Here is a 21,386-nt window from a genome sequence, read left to right as displayed (position 1 = left end):
AGGCCTCTATACCGTGTGCCTGTCAGAAAACAGTAATTTGTTCAATTACTGCCCTAGAACACGCTAAGAGAATAAAGTTTTCCAGGTTTTGTACGGCTAAGTCAAAACTTGCAAAATATTTCTTGCGGATCTTTTCAGCTTTTGAGAAGAGAGATTTCAAGATCTTGAAGGAAGAATATTTCATAATTCGCAGTTTCTTACACGGCTTACGTGGAACGAACCTTTGGTATATAAGAAATCCATCCGCCGGTATATTTATAGTTCCGTATATTTAATTTAACCTACAAAGTCTATCGGGAAGAAAATCAATTTTATAGAAAGAAGAATTATGCCGGCAAAAATGTTACACAATAATCCCTAGTTGCTAACACGCGGACCAGGAAAATTTTTATTTCTCACAGGTGTGCCGCAGCCGCGGGATATACATCTATTTTAAGCAGCAGTTTCGCCGTTTTTTCGTTCTGCCAGTTAAAAACTAACTTTGCGAAGAATTCAGGCGCGACTTTTATTAAATTACAAGTTCCGCTTCATAAATCCAGGCGGACACAAATCTATGGAAGCATGATCAAATTTCCAGTAGTTTAGGTTTGCAGTTGCAAAATATTAAATTTACAATTTTTTCAACTTTCAAAGAAGATCCATTTTGCAGGGATCAACAAAATATAAATCTTCTCTGCCTTGCTTCATTCTTCGATTAAAAACGAAACCAAATTTCAAGATAAATTCTTTATTTTTCTTTAACTTGTATAATATATATATATATATATATATACGCGACGAATGATCATCAGATATACTCGTCTGGTATCATAAAAGTGTCTTTTGAAGATGCAGAAATTCGATGAAACCGATCACCAGCGAAAGAGGAGTTTCCACGGTGAATATCGAATAATACTGGACCGTTGCACCGTTTCGATCTCCTCGTGGCGGAAGTAACGAAGGACGCGACAAGAGCCACGGGTCGTCGCGATATCCCAGTCGGAATCGTTCCTCGAAAGAATTTCGCGTAAGAATTTCGATCGCGCGCGATTCGCGCCTCGTGATTCGCACCTCGCTTCTCGAGCCCGCGTTTCCGCGCACACGAGGAACACCCATAAATACGCACGTCGCGTCGCGTCGGTCGATATAGACCGGTATCACCTAGAGGCGTTAAACTGGGCCACGGTGCGTCGGCCTCGGGGCTAGAAATATCATGTGAGCGCACACACGAAGCGAGAGAGAGAGAGAGAGAGAGAGAGAGAGAGAGAGAGAGAGAGCTCTCGAGCACGATTAACCCTCGTGCGACCGAGACGTGCGCTTGACGGGAGCGTGTGACTTTGTCCCGCCGTGAACTGTCGCGAGAAACTCCGATGCCGGTGATGCGTTCCCTTTTTTTCCGCACAAACGCAGTAACGAATCAAATAGATCGGACTCGCTCGCTCGCTCGCGAGTTTTTAATTGGAAATTAAACGCGCTCTCCGCGTAATCGTCGGATTTGGATACGTGTTTACTATTCGGTTTATTACGTTTTATCATACGTTGTTATACGACACGTAAGAATATTCTCAAATATTTATGTCTTTTTTTTTAACGTCGTTTTTAATGACGCAATTAATAATATAATTGTTGGAATTATGTTTCACAAATATATGGAATTATGTATATTCGCAAATTTTTTTTCATCACACTTTGTAAAAATTAATACTCTCTCGTCTTTACCGTTTCTTTATGGGAGTAAAGGAAATACGTAGGGACAGTACATAAAAATATTCAAATAAGAAGGGAGAGTGTGCGTCACGGGCGGGGCCCACGACCACGAACCAGTCGTGAAAACTCGTAATTATTTTGCGAAAAAATACCACCCTCCAGCCAGAAATCGAAACCTGGATTTCCTGCTTACGCCGGGCAGGCATCTTATCCTTTCGACTATAGAGGCATGTGATGATATTTACCGTGAATTATATTCTCTCGGATTATTTTTACTTATTGGAAGTTTTATAATCTGAGATCTTAAATGTATTCACGTTAAGAATTGAAGAATAAACTGTCTGTGTGACAGTCGTGTGAAGGACTAACGGTGGGTAAAACAAATCGAATGAAACACGTACAACTTATAAAACATATCAAAGCGACGGAACTCGTACTTGAAGCTTGCGTTTGCATGGAGAAGTACGGCTCGTTAATAATGCAAAAAGCATCAAAGGACGACATTAATAATATGGAAAATACGACTTTTTTTTTTATAAAATATACATAGGAATCGTTTCTACAATATGATTTAAATTTAAGTGCATAAAAGTAGTCGTCTCGTGTCGTATAATAACTATATAACTTTGTATTGATTAAAATACAAGGAAAATATATAAAAAAAAAGAAAAATCATCATCAGTCGCAATAACATTTTATTTCTTCGATGGAATCTTTTGAGATTAGGCTATTTTAAAAGTATAATAATAATTACGATAGAATAAAAATGGGGAAAAATTATGCAAAATTTTCTTGAGAATTTGTGTAATTTATTAAAAGTACGTAGGATTAAAGTAGCGTCGTTAATTTGAAGTGAACTTAATCATTGGATGGACTGATGCCGAGAGATAAGACATCATTGGAGGATAAAATTCAGAAGTATCTCAGGAATGCGCACAATGTCGCCCGGCTATTTTTCATCGGTTACACACATGCGCATGTAACCGGATTACGTGGGCCAGGCTTTAAAAGTGGCAGAGCACAGCTGTCTGTTAGCAGCAGTCGACGTTCATTTCTCTCCTCTTCCTCCACCGCGTGTTGCAACTCGCAGGGAAAATCCGACCCTTTAAATTATTGCACGGACTTTGCTTCAACTACGGAAAGCTTGGAAATATCCCGAGGACTTCCGTGGTTTATAGGGAAGAGGATGAAAAGCGAACTTTTCCGCTATTTCAGCATAGCGGATGATAGACTTCAAACCAGATTTTTTTCGTCCCGAGAGGATTATGCAGTTTTAGATGTCGTCGAGAGAAAGAGAGAGAGAGAGAGAGAGAGAGTTCATATTTTTATTATAGAATATTTCTCTTGACGCATCTAACGTAAAAGCATAGAAATCGTTTTTAAGAGTTAAACGCGACAATCTAATTCTAGCGTCAAAGTAGTTCCAGTGTAATTTATACGATAATTCGGAGGTATAAATTCTACTCGAATAAACGACGAGAAGCATCATTTCCACGCGACGCTTCTTACGTTCCACTTTAGCCTGAAAAGTCAGAGTCGTTGATCTTCTCACCGGGCGGATAAATGTGCCGGAAAAGCCGGCTTCCGAGTTGTGCCTTCGAGCGGCCGTGGCAATGACGCGAATGATGACGAGAGATCAAGATCGCAAAGCTGCTCTTATTTACATTTACTGAATTTTAACGCGAAAACGTTTTCTACACGATATTTCACGAATTTGCTAACACAAAGCTCTTCTCCGGAGAGAAGCTTTCCCCTTCCAGTTTTGTCTATGCGAGAAATGCGAATCTCTGTCACGGTCACGGCCTTTGTTTTTTTTCTCCCGCGCGAAAAAGAACTTACGAAAGGAAGAGGCCCCCCCCCCCTCGCTCGGTGTCGACGTGCCGAGGGGGTGTCGCCCATCTTTTTATTTTAATAGCGGCAGAAAGGGGCGGCCGCGCGAGTGCACGCGGCCTTTGAGCAGCCTTGGCAATGGAGTGCGTTCGCCAAGAAGCACTTTCCGGCATCGTGAGCATCGTCGTGTGCACGCCGAGAAAATACATCGGCCTTGGGAATATCGACGAGCGTAAATTAAGAAAGTTTCCCCCTGAGCGCAGCTCAGAACGCCTGCCCCGGAGATTGTCGCGTTGAAACAATCACGTGTAATCCGTATCGATAAAGAGATAACAGAGGTATGTGACATTCATAATGAAACGCGAATTATGAGTATCTCAGAGTCGAGGATTATCCAGTATCTCGATATCTCTCTGCTTATATATTTATCGAAATCTTATTAAATAATAAGTTTAATATCGCATCGACATTTCCCGCGATAATTAATTGATATATAATTGAAAAAGAGAAAAATTGATATATTAACACGTAATTATTATACGTAAATTGTCTAATCTCTATTAATCTTTTACATGTACTTTTTTATATGTATCTTTTTATGTATTCCGGCCGTACTGTACAAAGGGGATAAATTGCAATTTATTTTTATATCGAGTAAAAAAACAAAAAAATCATAAAAATCGATAAACGCAAATAAACATTAAGAATTTACGAAACAGGTAACTATAATCCAAAATAAAATATATATATATACACAATATATGTATATATATATAGGAATAATGTCAGATATTTTACAAATTTTATTTTGCCCGACAGTGTAACGTGTTGATAACAAACCAATAATAATAGTGCAATCTCGATAGGCAGAATTTTATGTGACTACGGTGAACTTAATAAATGTATAAATTTTTCAAGTTGATATTTTCACAAAAATAGGCCATTATTTTAATCTTTGAAAAATCTGTTAATAAACTTAAAATGAATGTTTTTATTAAAGAGTAAAATTCATTTAAATTTATGTGAAAATGTACCCATTTTATACTTTTTATTTCTCATATCTTTAATATTACCTTAAACTTTTAATATCAAGTATCGAAGTTTAATATTAAATAAAATTCGATCTTTATTAAATTTTTGCTAATACATTTATTGCTTCTTTATCGAGCATGCCTTAAGAAAATTGGATTACATATTGGTGAGCCATTGATCTCTCTCTCTCTCTCTCTCTCTCTCTCTCTCTCTCTCTCTCTCTCTCTCTCTCTCTCTCTCTCTCTCTCTCTTCTCCAGGGACGAAGCAGGGAAATGGTCGAAGATAATTGCACTCGCGTGCGCGCTTTTGAAACGTCCTTGGCAGTGAAATACAGATCGCTGTGAAATACTTTCCACACTATAAACATCAAAGTAGAGTGGACTATGTCGGCCTTCGGTATATCGATTTGTACATCGATTTGGAAAAAGAAGAGTTTATTGAAACTCTATTCCTCTCCGCGGCATCGTATTGCCGGATCATGTCTATATATCCGGTCGTTGTTCTTCTTTCTATATTCTCACTACAAGAAATTGAATTTTCGTTATAGTTAAGTAATGATAGTCCGCTTAGAAATTAATTGATCGAGTAGTTTATTCCAGACAGCCAGACTAAATTTGGCTACGGCTAAGTTAGATGTCGCCGATTTATTTATGACGTAGGCATGTTCGTGTTCGTGTTTTTATCGCTATAGAATGGCAAATATCATACGAGCAACGATGAAACTTTAACGAGACGGTTATGGCTCTTTCCAACATGTGTCTTGAAATATGAAAAGCGCTTTCCGGCTTGTCCTTAAGCGTCCTTAACAATGAGGAACTATTAAATATTTTGTGGCACTATATTCTCTTAATGCGCGCATTGGACTACTAAAATATACCACATATCTCTTAAAATAAATTTCATTATAATTTTTTTATTAAGTTGTTGAAATATATAATTTTAATTATAATATAATAATTGCTTTCTTCTTGTTTTATATAATTATTATGTCTATTTTAACATAATCTCTCTCATATATATATAAACTTATTGTAGTACTTACTGTATAATTGTTGTAATGTGATAAGAACAATAAAAATAAAATTTATTTTAAGATACATGGATGATGTTTATATCTTTCAAAAAAATTTCTAATAAGAATTATATCGATAAGGTGGATCGAATTGATTATTAAGAATTCGGATGTTATTTCAGAGGACCTTCGGCGTTGAGATTCCTCTCCAGAATGGCTGGAGCGAACCGAGAGGTTCGGCAAGGCCCTGAAAATTTCGTGCTCGCAAGTCATCGTGTTGGCCAAAGTCGATCTTCGTGCGATTAGGGGTAGCTGTGCCAGGGTAGCACGGGACGGGGGTGGTTCCTTCTATCACGAGGATCGAGATGAGCGATCTACAGGCCACCCTCGAGTTCTCCCTCGAGCTCTGCAAGTTCTACAATGTCGATCTCTTCCAACGCGGGTAAGATTAACCCTCGTAATCAATGTCGATATCGCATAATATCTTCGAGAAATAATCGCGATATTTGTTATTAGGAGAAATTTGATCGAGCCTATCGAGAATACTTTGTGTCTCTCTCTCTCTCTCTCTCTCTCTCTCTCTCTCTCTCTCTCTCTCTCTCTCTCTCTCTTTTCAGATATTACCAGATCCGAACTGCTCTTAGAGTATCGCCGAAGTTGCCAGTCAAAGTGGAGATTAATCAACCACGAAATCGTAAGCATTTCGATAATCGAAATCAAATTAATTTTTTTCGTAATACCAACGTTTTTTTCTTTTGCATGTCGTATTATTTACATGTACTCAGTCACTATACTTAGTATCTCATAAGATTTCCCTGATAGCAACGATTATCCAAAATAAGAATAGTATACACACACACACATATATATATATATATATATATATATATATATATATATATATCTCAATATATAAGTATCAAGTTTATCATAAACGCCTTTTAGAGCTATGTATCTTAAAATATTTCTCTCCCTCCCTCTCTCTCTCTCTCTCTCTCTCTCTCTCTCTCTCTCTCTCTCTCTGTTTATGTCTTGATATTTCTATTTCTTACGTGGGCATCGCGTGAGCCCTCGCGATCATTTCTCGGACTGTCCGAGAAATTCTCACTCGTATCACGCGAACGTATCCTCGCTGAATCCGTTCACCCCGATCGATCGATCTCTATATACCCGAGGCGAGCGACGAGCGAATTCGATGGAGAGGCACGCACCCGTTGTGTTGCAGACTCCCTGGAGGCGCCGGGTACGAGTAAGCGCTTTCAGATCCTCTACAGGAACGAGGAGGTGACACTCGGCACTTCCGTACTATTCCGGGCGCATGTGCTCGTGCATAGTCACAAGATTGAGGAGGCCCTGTCGCGCACCCACTTTAATCTAGGCGTCGAGCTATGGTTCAGCGAGCCAACGCAGCCGGGCAACATGGCTTGCGTGTCCTCGAGGTAAGCGTCTCTCGCCGTCTAACACGAAACGAAACAACGTCGGCGTATTTCTTATTTTCCCAGTGACAGCAGAGACACGCAAGGGTTGGATTGCGAGTAATCTGAGCAATCAGCCGGCCGCGTCATTCCTATCATTCCCGTTCGCGACTTCTTTTGAACACGGATCGGATCCAAAAATTGGAGATAAATCAGTGAGAAAAGCTAGACGAATTGGAAAATTTAAAAAAGTAAAATAAGTTAAGAGTTTGACTGTTTATTTACCGCAAGTATAGCTGGAGGTTGGATTATTACGCAATAGGATAATAATCCCCCCCCCCAAAAAAAAAAAAAAAAAAAAAAAAAAACGGAGAAAAAGATCTTTATAAATGTGATATAAAAATATCTGTTTTTTACTCTTATATTTTTACTTATATATACATTTATAATTCCTAAAATTTTCTCAAAAACATTTATACTAGACAAAATTATCATTATGGATTTAGTAATATCGAATTGAAATTACTTCAATTTCTGAAAACCTTTCAAAGGATGAGACAATCTGTCAAACGTGCTTTTGGATAGACCTATCGGACATTTGTTCAATTTGTTCACAAATGTTTGAAATTGTGCTGAACTGATCGATGATAGTTTCGACGACCGTGAGCCGCTATACCGAGTCATTCATGATCGAATAGGAAGTTTGACGGGCGTTCTTTTTCAGGGCGTTACAGTTGAACTTCACACCCACGAAGGGCCTTCACTATCATCTGCCGGTGCTGTTCGATTACTTTCACCTTGCCGCGGTGTCCATCACGATCCACGCCTGTCTCGTGGCCCTTCATCAACCCTTCATCAAGTCAGTATCGTGCTCGATCGCGCTCGCATTTCGTAACTCTCCGAATACTGCTCGATATATAATCGACCCTTTGATCCGATTGTCCCTCACGAGAGCGTCTTTTCTGTTTTTATGGCCACACTCTTACCTCGGTGAAACGAAAGGAAGGGTATACTGCACGCAGTGCAGAGTTGGTGAGTTCTTGACGCTTTAGAAAGAAATTGAAACTGAAACTCGGAACTGGCTCAACTTTCCACGCGTAGTACTAGTCACACAATTTATTACTTCTCAACTTCTCAACTTCTGAATTCCTGAAAACCAACCGACTTTATTTGTCACAGTGATCATGTTGGCTTTGAAATTTAGAATGATCAGTGCTAGTGAAAACGTTGAAAACGTTGTGACATACACTTGTGATAAATTTAGTCTTAGAAATATATCTATAAGTATAAAATATAGTATACGCGTGGTCTGTTTTTCTATTTATTGATAAAGATAAGTGGGTCTTTAGATTAGACCATTATATTTCGATTATATTTATCGCAAAAAATTAATTATGTCTTTGGTATAAGTACATCCTGTAGTATATTCAATTATGATCGCAGCGCGCCACGAAACGGAAAACCCTGGCTGCAATTTAAGCAATCCGCGACGAACGGTGACAGCAACGCGACGACCTTTGGAAATATCGTGAGTTTGGAAATATCGATATAACGGTGCTGATCGCAATGGATTTTGTACAGTAGACTCTAGTGATAAGTGAATAATTTCAGGAGACCACCACGAGATGCGTCGGCTCGACGACGAGGTTACAGCACGCGAGATTAGTCCAACAAGAGGTCACGAGGCTGCTTCTAGCTGCAAGGGAGTCCTTACTCAACGATTTGTCCGACTTGGCACGACTTCTCCCTTCTTGGCAACAAAGGGCGCTCGAGCTCGCACAGAATACGCACAAAGAGATCACGAAGGTTTGACTTTTCACCTGATGCTCTTAATTTGCAGACGCTTTGTAAAATCCGTATTTTTGCAGTTGATGGACACCGAGGAGGCTGACGTAGCCCAACTCTGCGCACAAAATATCGTTCTCTGGCAGCATTTCCTGGAAGCGTTCTCCGGCCGAGAAGCGGTTCATCAGCATTTAGCACGAATTCATCATCAACTGAGAGTGAGAAAAACTTACAAGTTTAATTGTTATTAAAATGACAATTAAAAGTGAAGCAATACTAATGATAAATATGATATCAAATTAGAACTAGAGATATATAAAAACAGCATTTTTACAGTTGAATGTTTACAGTCTTTCGTTATAAATTATTTTTGAATAAATATGATATTTGATAAATATCAGTTTTAAATATTATATTCTTAGATTGAATATAAATATAATCACATGTTATAGTGTTTTATTTAATTTTAATTATCAATTGTAGGTGAAGCGATTCGCAGAAGGCTTCTTCGTATTAGAAAATCCAAGAACATCGGCGGCGGGCTGTTACGACGCGAATTATCAGTCTTATCAAGCGGTAAGCGAGGCTGCGCGAAGGTCGCGTTATCTCGCGTCATTGCCACCGTTACCTGTTCACTGTCCCGAATTGGACGGTGATCTTCACTCGTTGCCTTTGATTTTCGAAGATCAGTACGCCGATATGCAGCAGAGACACAGAAACAGTGGTGAATAAATATGATACTATTTATAATATTGACCTTATTATACCACATTTATTTTTCGGGCCTTCTCTATACTACGAGATATTCCTCTCCCAGTTCCCAGCATAGACGACTGCAGTTGCGGCATAGCGGCAATTCTGGAATCGCGCTCCATGGGTATCTGGTCACCCAGGAGCGAAGGCGCGGCTCAGGACATCGGTTCGATCCAGGGCCGCCTTATTCTAACGCCTTCCACACTTCCGGCGAGGCACAGCAAGTCGCTCGATCAGCTGGGCCCCGAGCTAGCGGCACCTCAGCAGCCGAAAACGTCGCCGAAAACTCTGCCCAGGTCTGTGTCGACCCAATTGTTCTCGCGCGGATTGCGTGGCAGCGGTCGAAACGTTACGCCACCCGCGACGGTTCCTTCCAGGGGGAAATCCAGGTCGACAGTGCCGTCCATTAGCACCCTCTTCCCGCCCTCAGGTCAGCAGGCGTGCTCCGCGCCGAACCCGTCTCTTGGTTCCACGCCAGTGATACCTCTGCCTCGAGCCAAGTCTACGCAGATGCTGGTGCCGAACCGGCAACAGCAACAGCAACAACAGTCCCAGTATCAGTACTCTTCCATTAGTTCACTGCTGGCGGTGATGTTCCCGGAATTGCCGCCCGGCGGGCATCTTCCCGGTTATCGACCTTCGTCCAAATCCTGCGATCAGAATCTTGCTGTGCCAACGTGCGTGGGCGCTTTAGACCTTAGTCAATTTCCCGATTGCTTGACAGAAAGCAAGTCGACAAATACGGTAGAAGGTGCGATAAAATATCTAAGATTTGATAAAATCTCAGATAGCCATAACGTGTAGTAAAAACAAATTTTGCCAAGTATCTATTATAAAACTTTTCGTGAGAGAATGTCAACAAAAATGATGAAATATGAAAACGAATTGATAGAATAATCACACTGATAAATCGATATAGAGAAATTTTGAAAACAGATTGATATATTTTCTATTTATCTTTACGTAGATTATCACTCTCTCGATACCAGAAGAATACGGCTGGAGCCACGAAGTCATCGCCTAGGAACTCGCCAACCGCTGCCAACGACCACAAACGACCAAAGTAGCTTTCTATCCGCCAAGGCGAACGTAAACGGCGATAGTTTTTTGCAGGAGCCACAACCGCTGCACACAGCGACGTTGGACAGAGTGACTTACCGAGGAAATTCAAAAAAGTCCGGTGGACATCAGTCAGGTGGCAAGTACAGTCAGACAAACAGCGTCGAGAGCCGTAGATATCATACACTCGGCAAAACATCGATGGCACAAAGAAGTCGCCCAGAGATACCAGAGTGTATGAATGGCGGTGGTGGTGCGCTAACCAGCAGCCATCTTTACCTGGTGGATTCTACGAGCAAGAAATCCAATTATTACGCAACCACGGACTCGTTGTTTTATCGTACAAACGGAAGGACGCGCGATGAGGTGGACAAGCCGAAGAGGCCGAAGAGCACGGAACGTCTGCTCGATGATGTCGAGCGTAACGAATACTGCGATTTCCGGCGAGATCGACCGACTCGAAGAAGAGCGGAACGATCGGTCAAGTCATCGCCTCGCAATGGTGTTAATCAAAATTATAACGAAGAGAAGCAACGACGCGGTCAAACCGAAAAGAAGAACGCAGAGACGATACAAGAACCGATTTACGAGGTAATAGCCCTGAAACCGGAACCGAAGAAAGAGTCCCGCGAGAGAAAGAAGGACAGACACAGCAGAAGACCGCATTCAGCGCCTGTCCTCGATGTAGATCACCCGGTAGAGGAGAGCAATCACAAAAATGACAGAAAGTGCGGTCACAAGAATAGGAAACCAGCACCGCCACCGCCGGCGTATCAAGATCCAGCTGTCGCTCCATTGCCCAAACACCGTCACCCCTCCTCGACGCCTGCAACGAGCGTCCTGGAAGTGGAGAATAATAATAAAATTATCCTGAAGGTAAAAAATAGCACGTGTCCGTGAAGAAAAATCTAATTTGACTTTTGCATGTAATATCCCATACTTCGCACTCGCTCGATTTTCAGATGGAGCCTATAAAATCACCCATGGAGGCATCGGCAACCAACGGCGCGACGCCGTCGGACGCGTCAAGCTTTGGGGCGCCGCCGCCGAACGTAAAGAGATTGCGATGCGCCAGCGTGCCAGTGGCGCAGAACAAAGTGGTGGTGCCCCGTAGCGCGGTCTCTCTGCCCTGCATGCCGATACGCGATAGCAAGGACAACCTGAGCAACAACCTGCCGATCATACCGAATCTTCTCAGTCCACCGTCCACCAGGCCCAGCAGTCTCACGCCAAGCTCGAGCTCGAGCAATCTCACATCGGAATGTTCAGGTTGGGTCAGCAGCGGCGACACCTCCAGCTCGGAGCAGCGTCGCAATCACGCCAAGCTCTCGAGCGAGCAGCTGCGGCAGAAGCTGTCCAAAATCGTATCGCGCAAGGATCGTCCTACCGTGACGAAGGAGTGTTCCGTGGAGGAACACTCGTACGAGGAGGTGCGCCTACCACCGCCGAAGATGTTTCAGGATGAACCGCCACCTCCCGAGGAGTTTCGCGATCCACCGGCGCCGATCGACAATCCGCTCTACCATGTGTACGAAACGGTGAAGCAGACCAGGAACAGCCCGAAACAGAACAAAACAGCACCCTGTAGTCCGCAACGAAACCGGGATCGAGACAGAGAGAACGTTTACGCCGCCAGAGATATCTGCCTTGACTGTTATCAGGAGGGCAAGGAGTTGTTGCAATCTACGCAGGATGACTTCATCAATTTCAAAAAATGTAAAGAAGAGTTCAAAAGGCAGATGAGCTTTTCCGGAAAGATTTATAGGTGCGCCGAGTTTTCACGCATAAGAATCAGCCCACCCGATTGGAACCGCTTCCTTGCGAGCCTGATATTCGCGAGGCAAAATTTGAAGTTGGACGTTAAATAATTTGTAAAGCTTAGATCATTTAGCTTAGTCTGATATTGTTTTTTTTTTTTTTTTTTTTTTTTATTAATCGAGCTAGAGAATCTAAGTAGTAGATCCGGAAAATAAAGCATAAACTTAAAATTTGACAACTTGATCCATCGGTAACTTCAAATTCAACGCTTCGTGAATATTGGGATATAGTTTGTTTCTTCTTTCTTTTCTTATCGTATTATTTTCGCAGCGCGATATAAAATATCAGCGCGACGATGCTTCTCGAGTCTTCGCTTCCGTTCAAAGGTACTAGGTGCCGTTTGCGTTTGGCTTTCCGCAGCTCCTCCTCCGCCTGTCTTTCGTAGTTAAGTTCTCTTCTCTGTCTACCTTATCCCCATCTAGAGAACGCGAGGAAGCACAGTCGCATTTACATAAACGTGCCCGTTCCCTCGGATACGGTGATCTTCTGAACTCTTCGCCGTCGGTTCAACCATTAAGATCCAATGTGCCTCTTAGTGACTACCCGAGCCTGGCCTCGACCCTGCCGTACTTCCACATCAGCGACGAGTACCGAGTCTTATCGCCGGAAGGTGCGCACCTTATCATATGTGTCCATGGTCTTGACGGTAACGCCGCGGATCTCCGTCTCGTCAAGACGTATCTGGAATTGGGCCTACCTGGGGCGCACTTGGATTTCCTGATGTCCGAAAGAAATCAGGTAAATTGCACAAGCGACAGCTTCAAACCACCACCTAGAAAATATAAATTTTTAGAGCCACAAGTTAACTTTTGATTAGCAGCAAATTAATTGCCTAAACTTTTTCTATACTGCAAACGCACTCTATTACGCTCAACGCACTCTTTTTTTCTTTTTTTTTTTTTTTTCATTTGCGAATAAATTAATAAATTATTATTTAATAAATTTTTATAATCACTATTTATAAGTATTTATATATTTAAAGTCTGCAATCTCCAACCTTTGCTTTTCCTCCCTCAGCCGAAATTTCAGAAACTCCTAAAGTAAATTATCATATTGCTTGTGTATGAAAGGGCGATACGTTTTCCGACTTCGACACGATGACCGATCGGTTAGTGTCTGAAATTCTCTATCATATTGAATCGTCGGGCCTGAATCCGACGAAGGTGAGCTTCATCGGGCATTCCCTTGGGACCATAATAATCCGGAGCGCCCTGACGCGACCGCAGTTGCGTCCGCTTCTTCCACGTCTACACACCTTCCTCAGCTTAAGCGGACCACACTTGGGCACTCTTTACAACACGAGCGGTTTGGTCAACGCAGGTAAGCCTAACAAATGTCCTCGTTTTTTTTTTTTTTTTTTTTATTTACATTACTCGATTACATTGCAAAAAAACGATAAAAATCTCGACGACGTAATTTCTTCCGCGATTTGCACAGGTATGTGGTTCATGCAGAAGTGGAAAAAGTCCGGATCTTTATTACAATTGGCCATGAAGGATTCGCCGGACGTGAGGCGCTCCTTCATGTTCCGTTTGAGCCAGAAGAGCAATCTGCAGAAGTTTAAACACGTCTTGCTGTGCGGCAGCGCTCAGGACCGATACGTGCCCTTGCATTCTGCCCGAATCGAACTCTGCAAGGCTGCCGTACGAGATCCGACAGATCAAGGTATCTTTATTTTAATTGACATTGATATTAACCGACCTTTTAATTTTTCTGGCTCGCTTTTCATTAAGCAAGCAAGACATCCAAGTTAATAAATTAAATAAATTAAAGTTAAATAATAAATTAATAATCAAATAACAATTAAATCGATTGACGGATGAGGATGCGAAAGTATCTAAAGGCGTTGAGAAAGTCAGTCGGGATTTTTGTGTGATTCTCCCAGGTGCCGCGTATCGCGAGATGGTGCACAACATTCTGTATCCCGTGATGTCGGCGTCCGGGGTCAGCCTCGTCAGGTATGACGTACATCACGCTCTACCGCCGACGGCAAACGCCCTGATAGGCCGAGCCGCGCATATCGCCGTCCTCGACTCCGAGCTTTTCATCGAGAAATTCCTGCTGGTCGCGGGACTGAAATACTTCAGATAAGGAAAGGACAGTTCTAGCGCGCACGAAGAAAGGAAATTAGCTTAGTAATATTGTCAGAAGGACAAGCAGGGGACGTGAACGCAGACTCGCAGAGGCGTCGCGTTCTCTGTGATATCTTCGACCAGCTCGTAACTACCGTAAATTATAGACACGTCCTGTCCAATGTTGCCTCGCTTCCTCCACCCTCGCTCAGATGTTTTTCTTCCAAAGGAACGAAATGGAACCTCGGAAGCGGGGCAATCCGATCTTTTTTACGAAACGCGACGACAACGCGTCGTCGTTGATTTTTAGTATCAAAAACATCAGGTTAGGTTTCTCACGACTTAGGTTCTCTCGACCTCGACCCATAATCACGGGCCGCGGAAGAGTCGCGCGCATTTGTCATGTCGGTCGAATTTCGAATTCATTCCCACAACACTGCGTCGAGAATTCGCCCCCCGACATTGGGCATTCGAATCGAACGGACCTGTAGCTCGCCGTGAAACGGACCTACTCTCTAATGATGGTGGTGATGGTGGTGGTGATGGTGGTGGTGATAGTAAGTAATAGTAGTAGTAGTAGTAGTAGTAGTAGTAGTAGTAGTAGTAGTAGTGGTGCTCTCCGATCAAGAGGATGAGGGAAGAAGAGGAGGTAAAGAAACGTAGAAAAAAAATGCAAAATAATGCGGAAGTTAAGTACATATGCTTGAGAAACTTCAACCGTGTCATACACTATGTCGTCACTATGAGTGATGCATGAGTGGTCGAATGTACTTCAAAAAATCTCACATACTCGAGAAAAGAAATTGAAACTGATCAGCACGTTTGGCGGCCTAGCCCCGTAAATAAAGCAATCACGAGATGAAACAAGAGATGCAGATGCGTCGGGCACGTCAGTCTTATCAACATCGTCGCTAGAAATGCATTCGCGATTGCAGAAGAAGAGACAAGGAAACGAAAAGTATTCATCAACTCAATTGCACCGGCGGTTGAATTCGAGAACGTACTTTTTAAAAAAAAAAAAAAAAAATGGAAGGAACGAGGACTCTGTCGCCGGATCAATTCTCCACGAGTACGAGGTACAACCGTTAAAAAAAAAGCAAAAGATAATAATAATAATAATAATAATACAAATAAAATAATAAAAGTATAAGACAATGCAACGACACATTGTCTAGTCGTATAGGAAAGTTACGAAACGTATGTCAATTGTTATCCTCAGATAAGTGTGAGTGCGATGAGTGCGAAGAGCGGATGGATGAGAGCCGAGTACGATGCTGAGAGAAAAGGAGAGAAAGGAAGGAAGGAAGGAAGTGGATCTAAAAGAGAGAATGATTGGGGGAAAAAGAGATAAAGAAACCTAAGACGAAACAGCTGAGGATGAGGGAGAAATGTCGAAGGAGGTGTCGTACAGCGTTATCAACGTTAAAAGGACTCGCGGGAGATGCCACGATAGGTTTCATCAGCGTTTCGGCGAATGAATCCCGTAATTTACATGCGGTTTCAGTTCGGGTGAATTCGCCCCCCCCCCTCTTCTGAAACGCGCAGTTTCCAAGAGGTATCCAGGGTGAGAAACGGACGCGATGATGCGACGAGAGTGACTAACGTTTCAGGTATATGAAATCCCTCCAATGCTAGATCTCAATTGCTCAGAACAACCTATCGATGAAAAACAAAGAAAAAAAAGAAAAAAAAAAGAAAACCAAAAGAATTAAAAGAAAATTACATTAATCGTAATCGAACGGTGACAAACGCGAAGCGTCGCGTCCGCGAGTGCTACCGATTGCCGAGATCGTTGTCGTGTAAACTAAGCGCATGCTCGAGAGCACTTTTTGTCACTTTAAAATCTACAGCGCGTTCCGAAATCGCTGACCTTAACTTTAATAATAAATTCATTGAGTTGCTTAAAATAAATATCTTTTTAATCAACATAAAGGATGGAAGCATCTCGATAATTTTTTACCTAGGATTGTTTTTGAGAACTTGAATCAGTCACGTAATAAAGGCCCGTATTTATAACTGTATTTCTATATCGAAAAAAATCAGCTAAAATTAGTCTTGAAACATGAATATTTGAATAGACTAATCTTAAGAGTCAATTTAATATAAATCAATTTAATAAATACATTTGTTATCGCGTTCAATTAAGGGACTCAAATAAAATTTGTCTCGAAACACATCCTGAATCTTTTTTTGTGATTTAATAATCAAGTTTTAAAAAAATGTTATATATATATATATGTGTGTATTAATAATTGTTAATTTTGATATATGATTTGATCATAATTAAGTCTTAAATTGGAAAAAAATTGCACATCACTCAAGTGTGATTTGGATGTGACGTTAGAAAAAAATAATTTGAATTGTTAAATATATCCTGTAATATAATTAACAAGTTCCAAATTAATTATAAGCAATTGTATTTATTAATTACAATATATAATTATTTAACATACACACATTATGATCAATATTAAATATCATATATTAACAACAAACAATTTTTTCGAATGGACAATTTCTCTTTTTCTTTATCTTGATTCATTTTTAGCACATTGCTAATGCTTATTATTTTGACACATTATCAATTTAATTTTTAAAAATATTATTTTTAAACAAACATATAATGCTCCTATAAATATTGGTATTTTCAAGTTAAATTTAAATGAATAATTATTCCGTTTCTTAGCAGAATACTTTGATTGATTTTTTTAATCAAAATATGATCATTATCTGCTATATTTTTAAACATTAAAAAAAAATAAAAATAACCGCCAAATATATATATGCCTATTATAAAAAAATTGTAAAACAATTTCTTGTTACAATATCATTTTTTATAACTTTTAATTACAATGACATTATTTTACAAAATAATTTTCTTGTACCAAATGCATGTACTGATGCCTTTTTTTATCTTTTTTTTAATGTCTTATTTTTTTTTAGTGTCTAATTTATATGTGAAATCATATATATATATATATATATATATATATATATAAAAGAACAAAAAACCATAATGATAATAATATCGACATTTCTTAATAAAAAATTATTGATATCTTCATTTATAAAACACTCCGAGCAAAAATAACTGGATATTTTTGTTATATAATGGAAATCTAAGCTATTAATTAAGCCTATTAAGAACTTAATCGGTTCAGTCATTACTGAGATCCTATAATCTAAAGCATTCTCAATTGGACGGCTAACGTATAGATGTACAGCCTGCCTGTTGCTTCGCTGACTTGCAATTAGCGCGAGATATTACGTGTCTCTTGATAAAACTCCGTTCTGAGTATCTTATCTGAGATACTTTCTTGAGATAAAATTTAAATAATTCAAGTAAATAATAATTATAAATACGGGCCTAAAGAACGGGCAAATCAAAATTTTGTTATATTTTAATTTATTTTTAATGTTACTTCAAAATCTTAATTTATATAATTAATCTGATATTTAATAGTAAAATAAGTTATAAGTCAATAAATGACTATCCTGAAGAAATAAACTTCGAATTCATCAAGGACTTTATATCATAAAAATTCAAGGGTAAGTTTCTGATGCTCCAAGTTGCGACATGTGATCGTTGCACTTTAGCGCGAAAATGACGCCTCGTACTTCGACCGCCATGGAAAAATTTTTGATGGGGAAATAGAAATTCCGAGAAATCGAATCGATATATGTTAGATGTTTGTATCGCGCGTATTGTACGATGCATTTAATATGCATTTAATATTTTTAACAAATACGATATGTCCGTTATATGTCCCTATGATTGTGAACGATGTAAAATAGTATTGATATTCTGTAAAACGATGTAATCGCGAATGTATATGTATACATCTATGTATCCACAATACACTGCAGCTGTTAACCGAAGGGTGAAGTACGAGGCATACATTTTATCGCACACATCACAATTATGGAGTGGAAAGTCATGTATGAATATGTGTACATGTGAGAGAGAGAGAGAAAGAGAGAGAGAGAGAGAGAGAGAGAGAGAGAGAGAACTATTATGTTTCATAGACATTATTTTTCAAAATGAGAGATTAGAGACTTTCCACGAATCTTGGATCGATCGTCATTGCGTGATTTTGTCATTTCTGAAATCTTTTTTATATGATTATACATGTAGACATGTTGCGTTTTCGTTTTATAATGCACACGAGATAAATGTATGTACATGACGGATAGCTCTTTATAATCTTCCACTCCACAATCCCCGCGCTACAAATCTCTCTGAGCATACATGTACAACGTACACCTGTCCCTGAGCGCAAATGCGGGTGTAGAGAATAATGATTTTTACAGCAACTTCACTATAACGTAAAATTATGTGTTAAAACGGATTACATCGGATCGTACACGTCGGCTTTCGGATATGCGAATAATAATATCGTCTCGCATATAAATCCGCATCATTTGTGTCATCCGACGTAAGCCATTTACATGTGTAAGAAAACTTGCATACGTCTACGTCGCGAAACGATTACCTGTAACCATCATTAACATGTATATTACAATCGTATATGTTGTTGCAACTGCTAGTTTGGCAATCGCGAAATGGTGAAAAGTTATGCGAACAAGTGCCACTTTGCATCAGAAAGGAAAGTTCATTGAATATGCGCCAAAATAGCCCATTTTTTTTCTCTCTGTCTGGAGGCAAAAAAAAAACATTAAAATAAATTATTTCTCTGAACTTTCAATAATCTTATCCTTTTCAATATCAAGGCAAAGGCAGATTTCGAAAATTGTCTATATCTATGTTTTTCTTACATTATAAATTTTTTTGTAAGGTATTTAAAAAAGAAAGTCGTATGATGAAACAATAATTTATATAAACGTAATTTACATAAATGTTTGTCTGTATTACTTTTTTCATAAACGCGAGATGGGAAAATGTTTTAGAAAGATCATTTTTGAGAATTTTATTAATATTTTATTAAACACCTTGGTTTATAATTTTTTTTTTAGAGTGATGTAAACTAATTGACCAACTTTTTCTGTTTTATATTTTTATACGTCATTGTGTATTATTTTACCACAAACTGATCAGCAATAACGATCTTTATTCTCCGAAAACTTTTCTGGAGTGTTTATTCCGAGTATTTTGAGTAATAATAAATTTTCAGAATTCCCAGAATATTACATATTTTACATAAAAATCGGGCTCAAAGGATTTAAGATGAAATATTTTCCTATCACTTATCACTTGTAATTTACTTAAGGTTTATTTGACGATAAGGACTCTTAAAGTGGAATTAAATAAGCGTACAATCCAATTAATCACAATCCAGAAATTGGAAGTTATGTCTCACATATACACATCTGCCAGAAATTTATGACGCTCGTGCGCCGTCAATGAACGTGACGAATGCGCATATCAGTAAAAAAAATTTATGTTTCGATTGTCTCTTTAATCAAATTTTCACTCCACAACGACACGTTTATCAGGTAAATCGCCACGTTGTATATGTTGTTCCCTCAACTGCGAATAAATCTCACCGATGACGTTTACGCGCGTCATGTATCGATTGCGAGAGAGACAGGCAATCTCTCCTCTTTGTCTGTTATCAATAACACGTTACAAATCGTGCGCGAAAAGGAGATTATGAACGACGGAAAATGGGAAAGCGAAGGTTCGGAGATTTAAAAAGCTTTTCGATTTGCTCCTTCACGAAGGAGATCAAAAGGAGATTTTCATTGTCATTCTATTATTTGCTCAATCATATCGTCGTTTTATATTGTAATATCGACACGACACGTTCGGGACAGCCGTTAATTATTATAACTTTGTATATTACCCTCTCGTGTAAACTTAAGTTTTTAACTTTACCATCTAAGGCAAACAATTTTCTAGAAGTTTATCGGGGATCGACGAAATCAAATGAACGAGATCGAGATCGCGACCGAGGTGCGAATCGCGGCGCGATCGATCAAACATTTTCCGCGTTTCGTTTCTCGACACCGTTTTAGAGAGAAATTTTCTCCGAACCGAGAAACTACTTTAGGGACATAAAATTATTGTTGCACTCTTGGTGGGGTATGTCCCTGCGTGAGAAAAATTACGATTACGTATATTCATTCCTTTCCTCCAATCCAGTGGCGCCACCCTAGCTGGACGGCTGAGTACATAGCGAGGTTTCTGTGATAAATTATAAAACCTTCCCTTAGGAAGATAATTAACCAACGACCGAATGAATTAAATGTTAAACAATTCCGCTCTTAGCTGACTATTATAAAACTATTATATATAAAATTCAAATATTATACGTTATATTTTTCTGAAAATAATTAAATTTACATCCTAAATTTGTATTCTCGTTTACTTCCATGTTTACGTTTTTCTCCAATAACAAAGGAATTGGTGTAATAAATTTAGAATGGCAAGGGGTTTCAAAATGATTTGTGAAAGTTGAGTGCCGAGGCAGTGCCAAAAGCAGAAATTGCCAGTCCGACAAGTGAGTCTCTCTTTTCATTTTGAAGCGCGCATCAAAGCATTCATCGATACTTGAAAAAGAGAACTCGCTATTGTATTCCGCTTGTATCACGATTATTAAGCATGTCAAACAGCTGGGTCCAATAAAAAAGCGTCACCATGTAATCCTCGATCGAATCATTTGCAAGAGAGAAAAAGTGAACGAGAGAGAGAGAGAGAGAGAGAGAGAGAGAGAGAGAGAGAGAGTAAAAGAAAAAAAGAGAAAGACCGTAAACACACGAACAGAAAGACATGATTGTCTTTAAAAGTGGAACACCAATGAAGAAATAATAATGTATACACTATACATAACGTATGAATAAATCTACATATATATATATAAAATGAGAGATAGATTAATAAAAAATCTCAAGCCGTTACATATCATTATTATTCACTAATTATTTACCTTACCTGATGAAGCACAATTAACACCTACCATCCT

The 21,386-nt window shown here is 39.5% G+C and overlaps 1 protein-coding gene across 6 annotated transcripts in view; it reads left to right on the top strand.

The window, feature by feature from the left end:
* LOC105430559 (protein FAM135A) overlaps nucleotides 1–21,145 on the top strand; it is a 33,160-nt gene extending 12,015 nt beyond the window's left edge. For 3 of the 6 annotated variants that reach the window (XM_089076072.1, XM_089076071.1, XM_089076070.1), the window contains exons 2-17: nucleotides 5,744–6,003; nucleotides 6,179–6,255; nucleotides 6,787–7,000; nucleotides 7,701–7,835; nucleotides 7,979–8,008; nucleotides 8,420–8,504; nucleotides 8,588–8,782; nucleotides 8,845–8,979; nucleotides 9,245–9,485; nucleotides 9,579–10,265; nucleotides 10,482–11,449; nucleotides 11,536–12,338; nucleotides 12,814–13,129; nucleotides 13,462–13,711; nucleotides 13,829–14,056; nucleotides 14,277–21,145. In XM_089076072.1, the coding sequence (XP_088932198.1) occupies nucleotides 5,927–6,003; nucleotides 6,179–6,255; nucleotides 6,787–7,000; nucleotides 7,701–7,835; nucleotides 7,979–8,008; nucleotides 8,420–8,504; nucleotides 8,588–8,782; nucleotides 8,845–8,979; nucleotides 9,245–9,485; nucleotides 9,579–10,265; nucleotides 10,482–11,449; nucleotides 11,536–12,338; nucleotides 12,814–13,129; nucleotides 13,462–13,711; nucleotides 13,829–14,056; nucleotides 14,277–14,482 (4,647 nt within the window). In that variant the 5' untranslated portion in view covers nucleotides 5,744–5,926 and the 3' untranslated portion in view covers nucleotides 14,483–21,145. The remainder of the gene's footprint in view (nucleotides 1–5,743; nucleotides 6,004–6,178; nucleotides 6,256–6,786; nucleotides 7,001–7,700; nucleotides 7,836–7,978; nucleotides 8,009–8,419; nucleotides 8,505–8,587; nucleotides 8,783–8,844; nucleotides 8,980–9,244; nucleotides 9,486–9,578; nucleotides 10,266–10,481; nucleotides 11,450–11,535; nucleotides 12,339–12,813; nucleotides 13,130–13,461; nucleotides 13,712–13,828; nucleotides 14,057–14,276) is intronic. The other 3 variants (XM_089076073.1, XM_089076074.1, XM_089076075.1) reach the window with 3 other exon arrangements.
* Nucleotides 21,146–21,386: the final 241 nt, after the last annotated feature.

The sequence above is a fragment of the Pogonomyrmex barbatus genome, unplaced genomic scaffold, assembly GCF_055798465.1.
Source record: "Pogonomyrmex barbatus isolate J1 unplaced genomic scaffold, ASM5579846v1 scaffold2, whole genome shotgun sequence".
In the NCBI taxonomy this organism is placed as follows: domain Eukaryota; kingdom Metazoa; phylum Arthropoda; class Insecta; order Hymenoptera; family Formicidae; genus Pogonomyrmex; species Pogonomyrmex barbatus.
The sequence above is the reverse complement of the archived record's forward strand: the minus strand, read 5'-3'. Positions and strand labels throughout refer to the sequence as shown.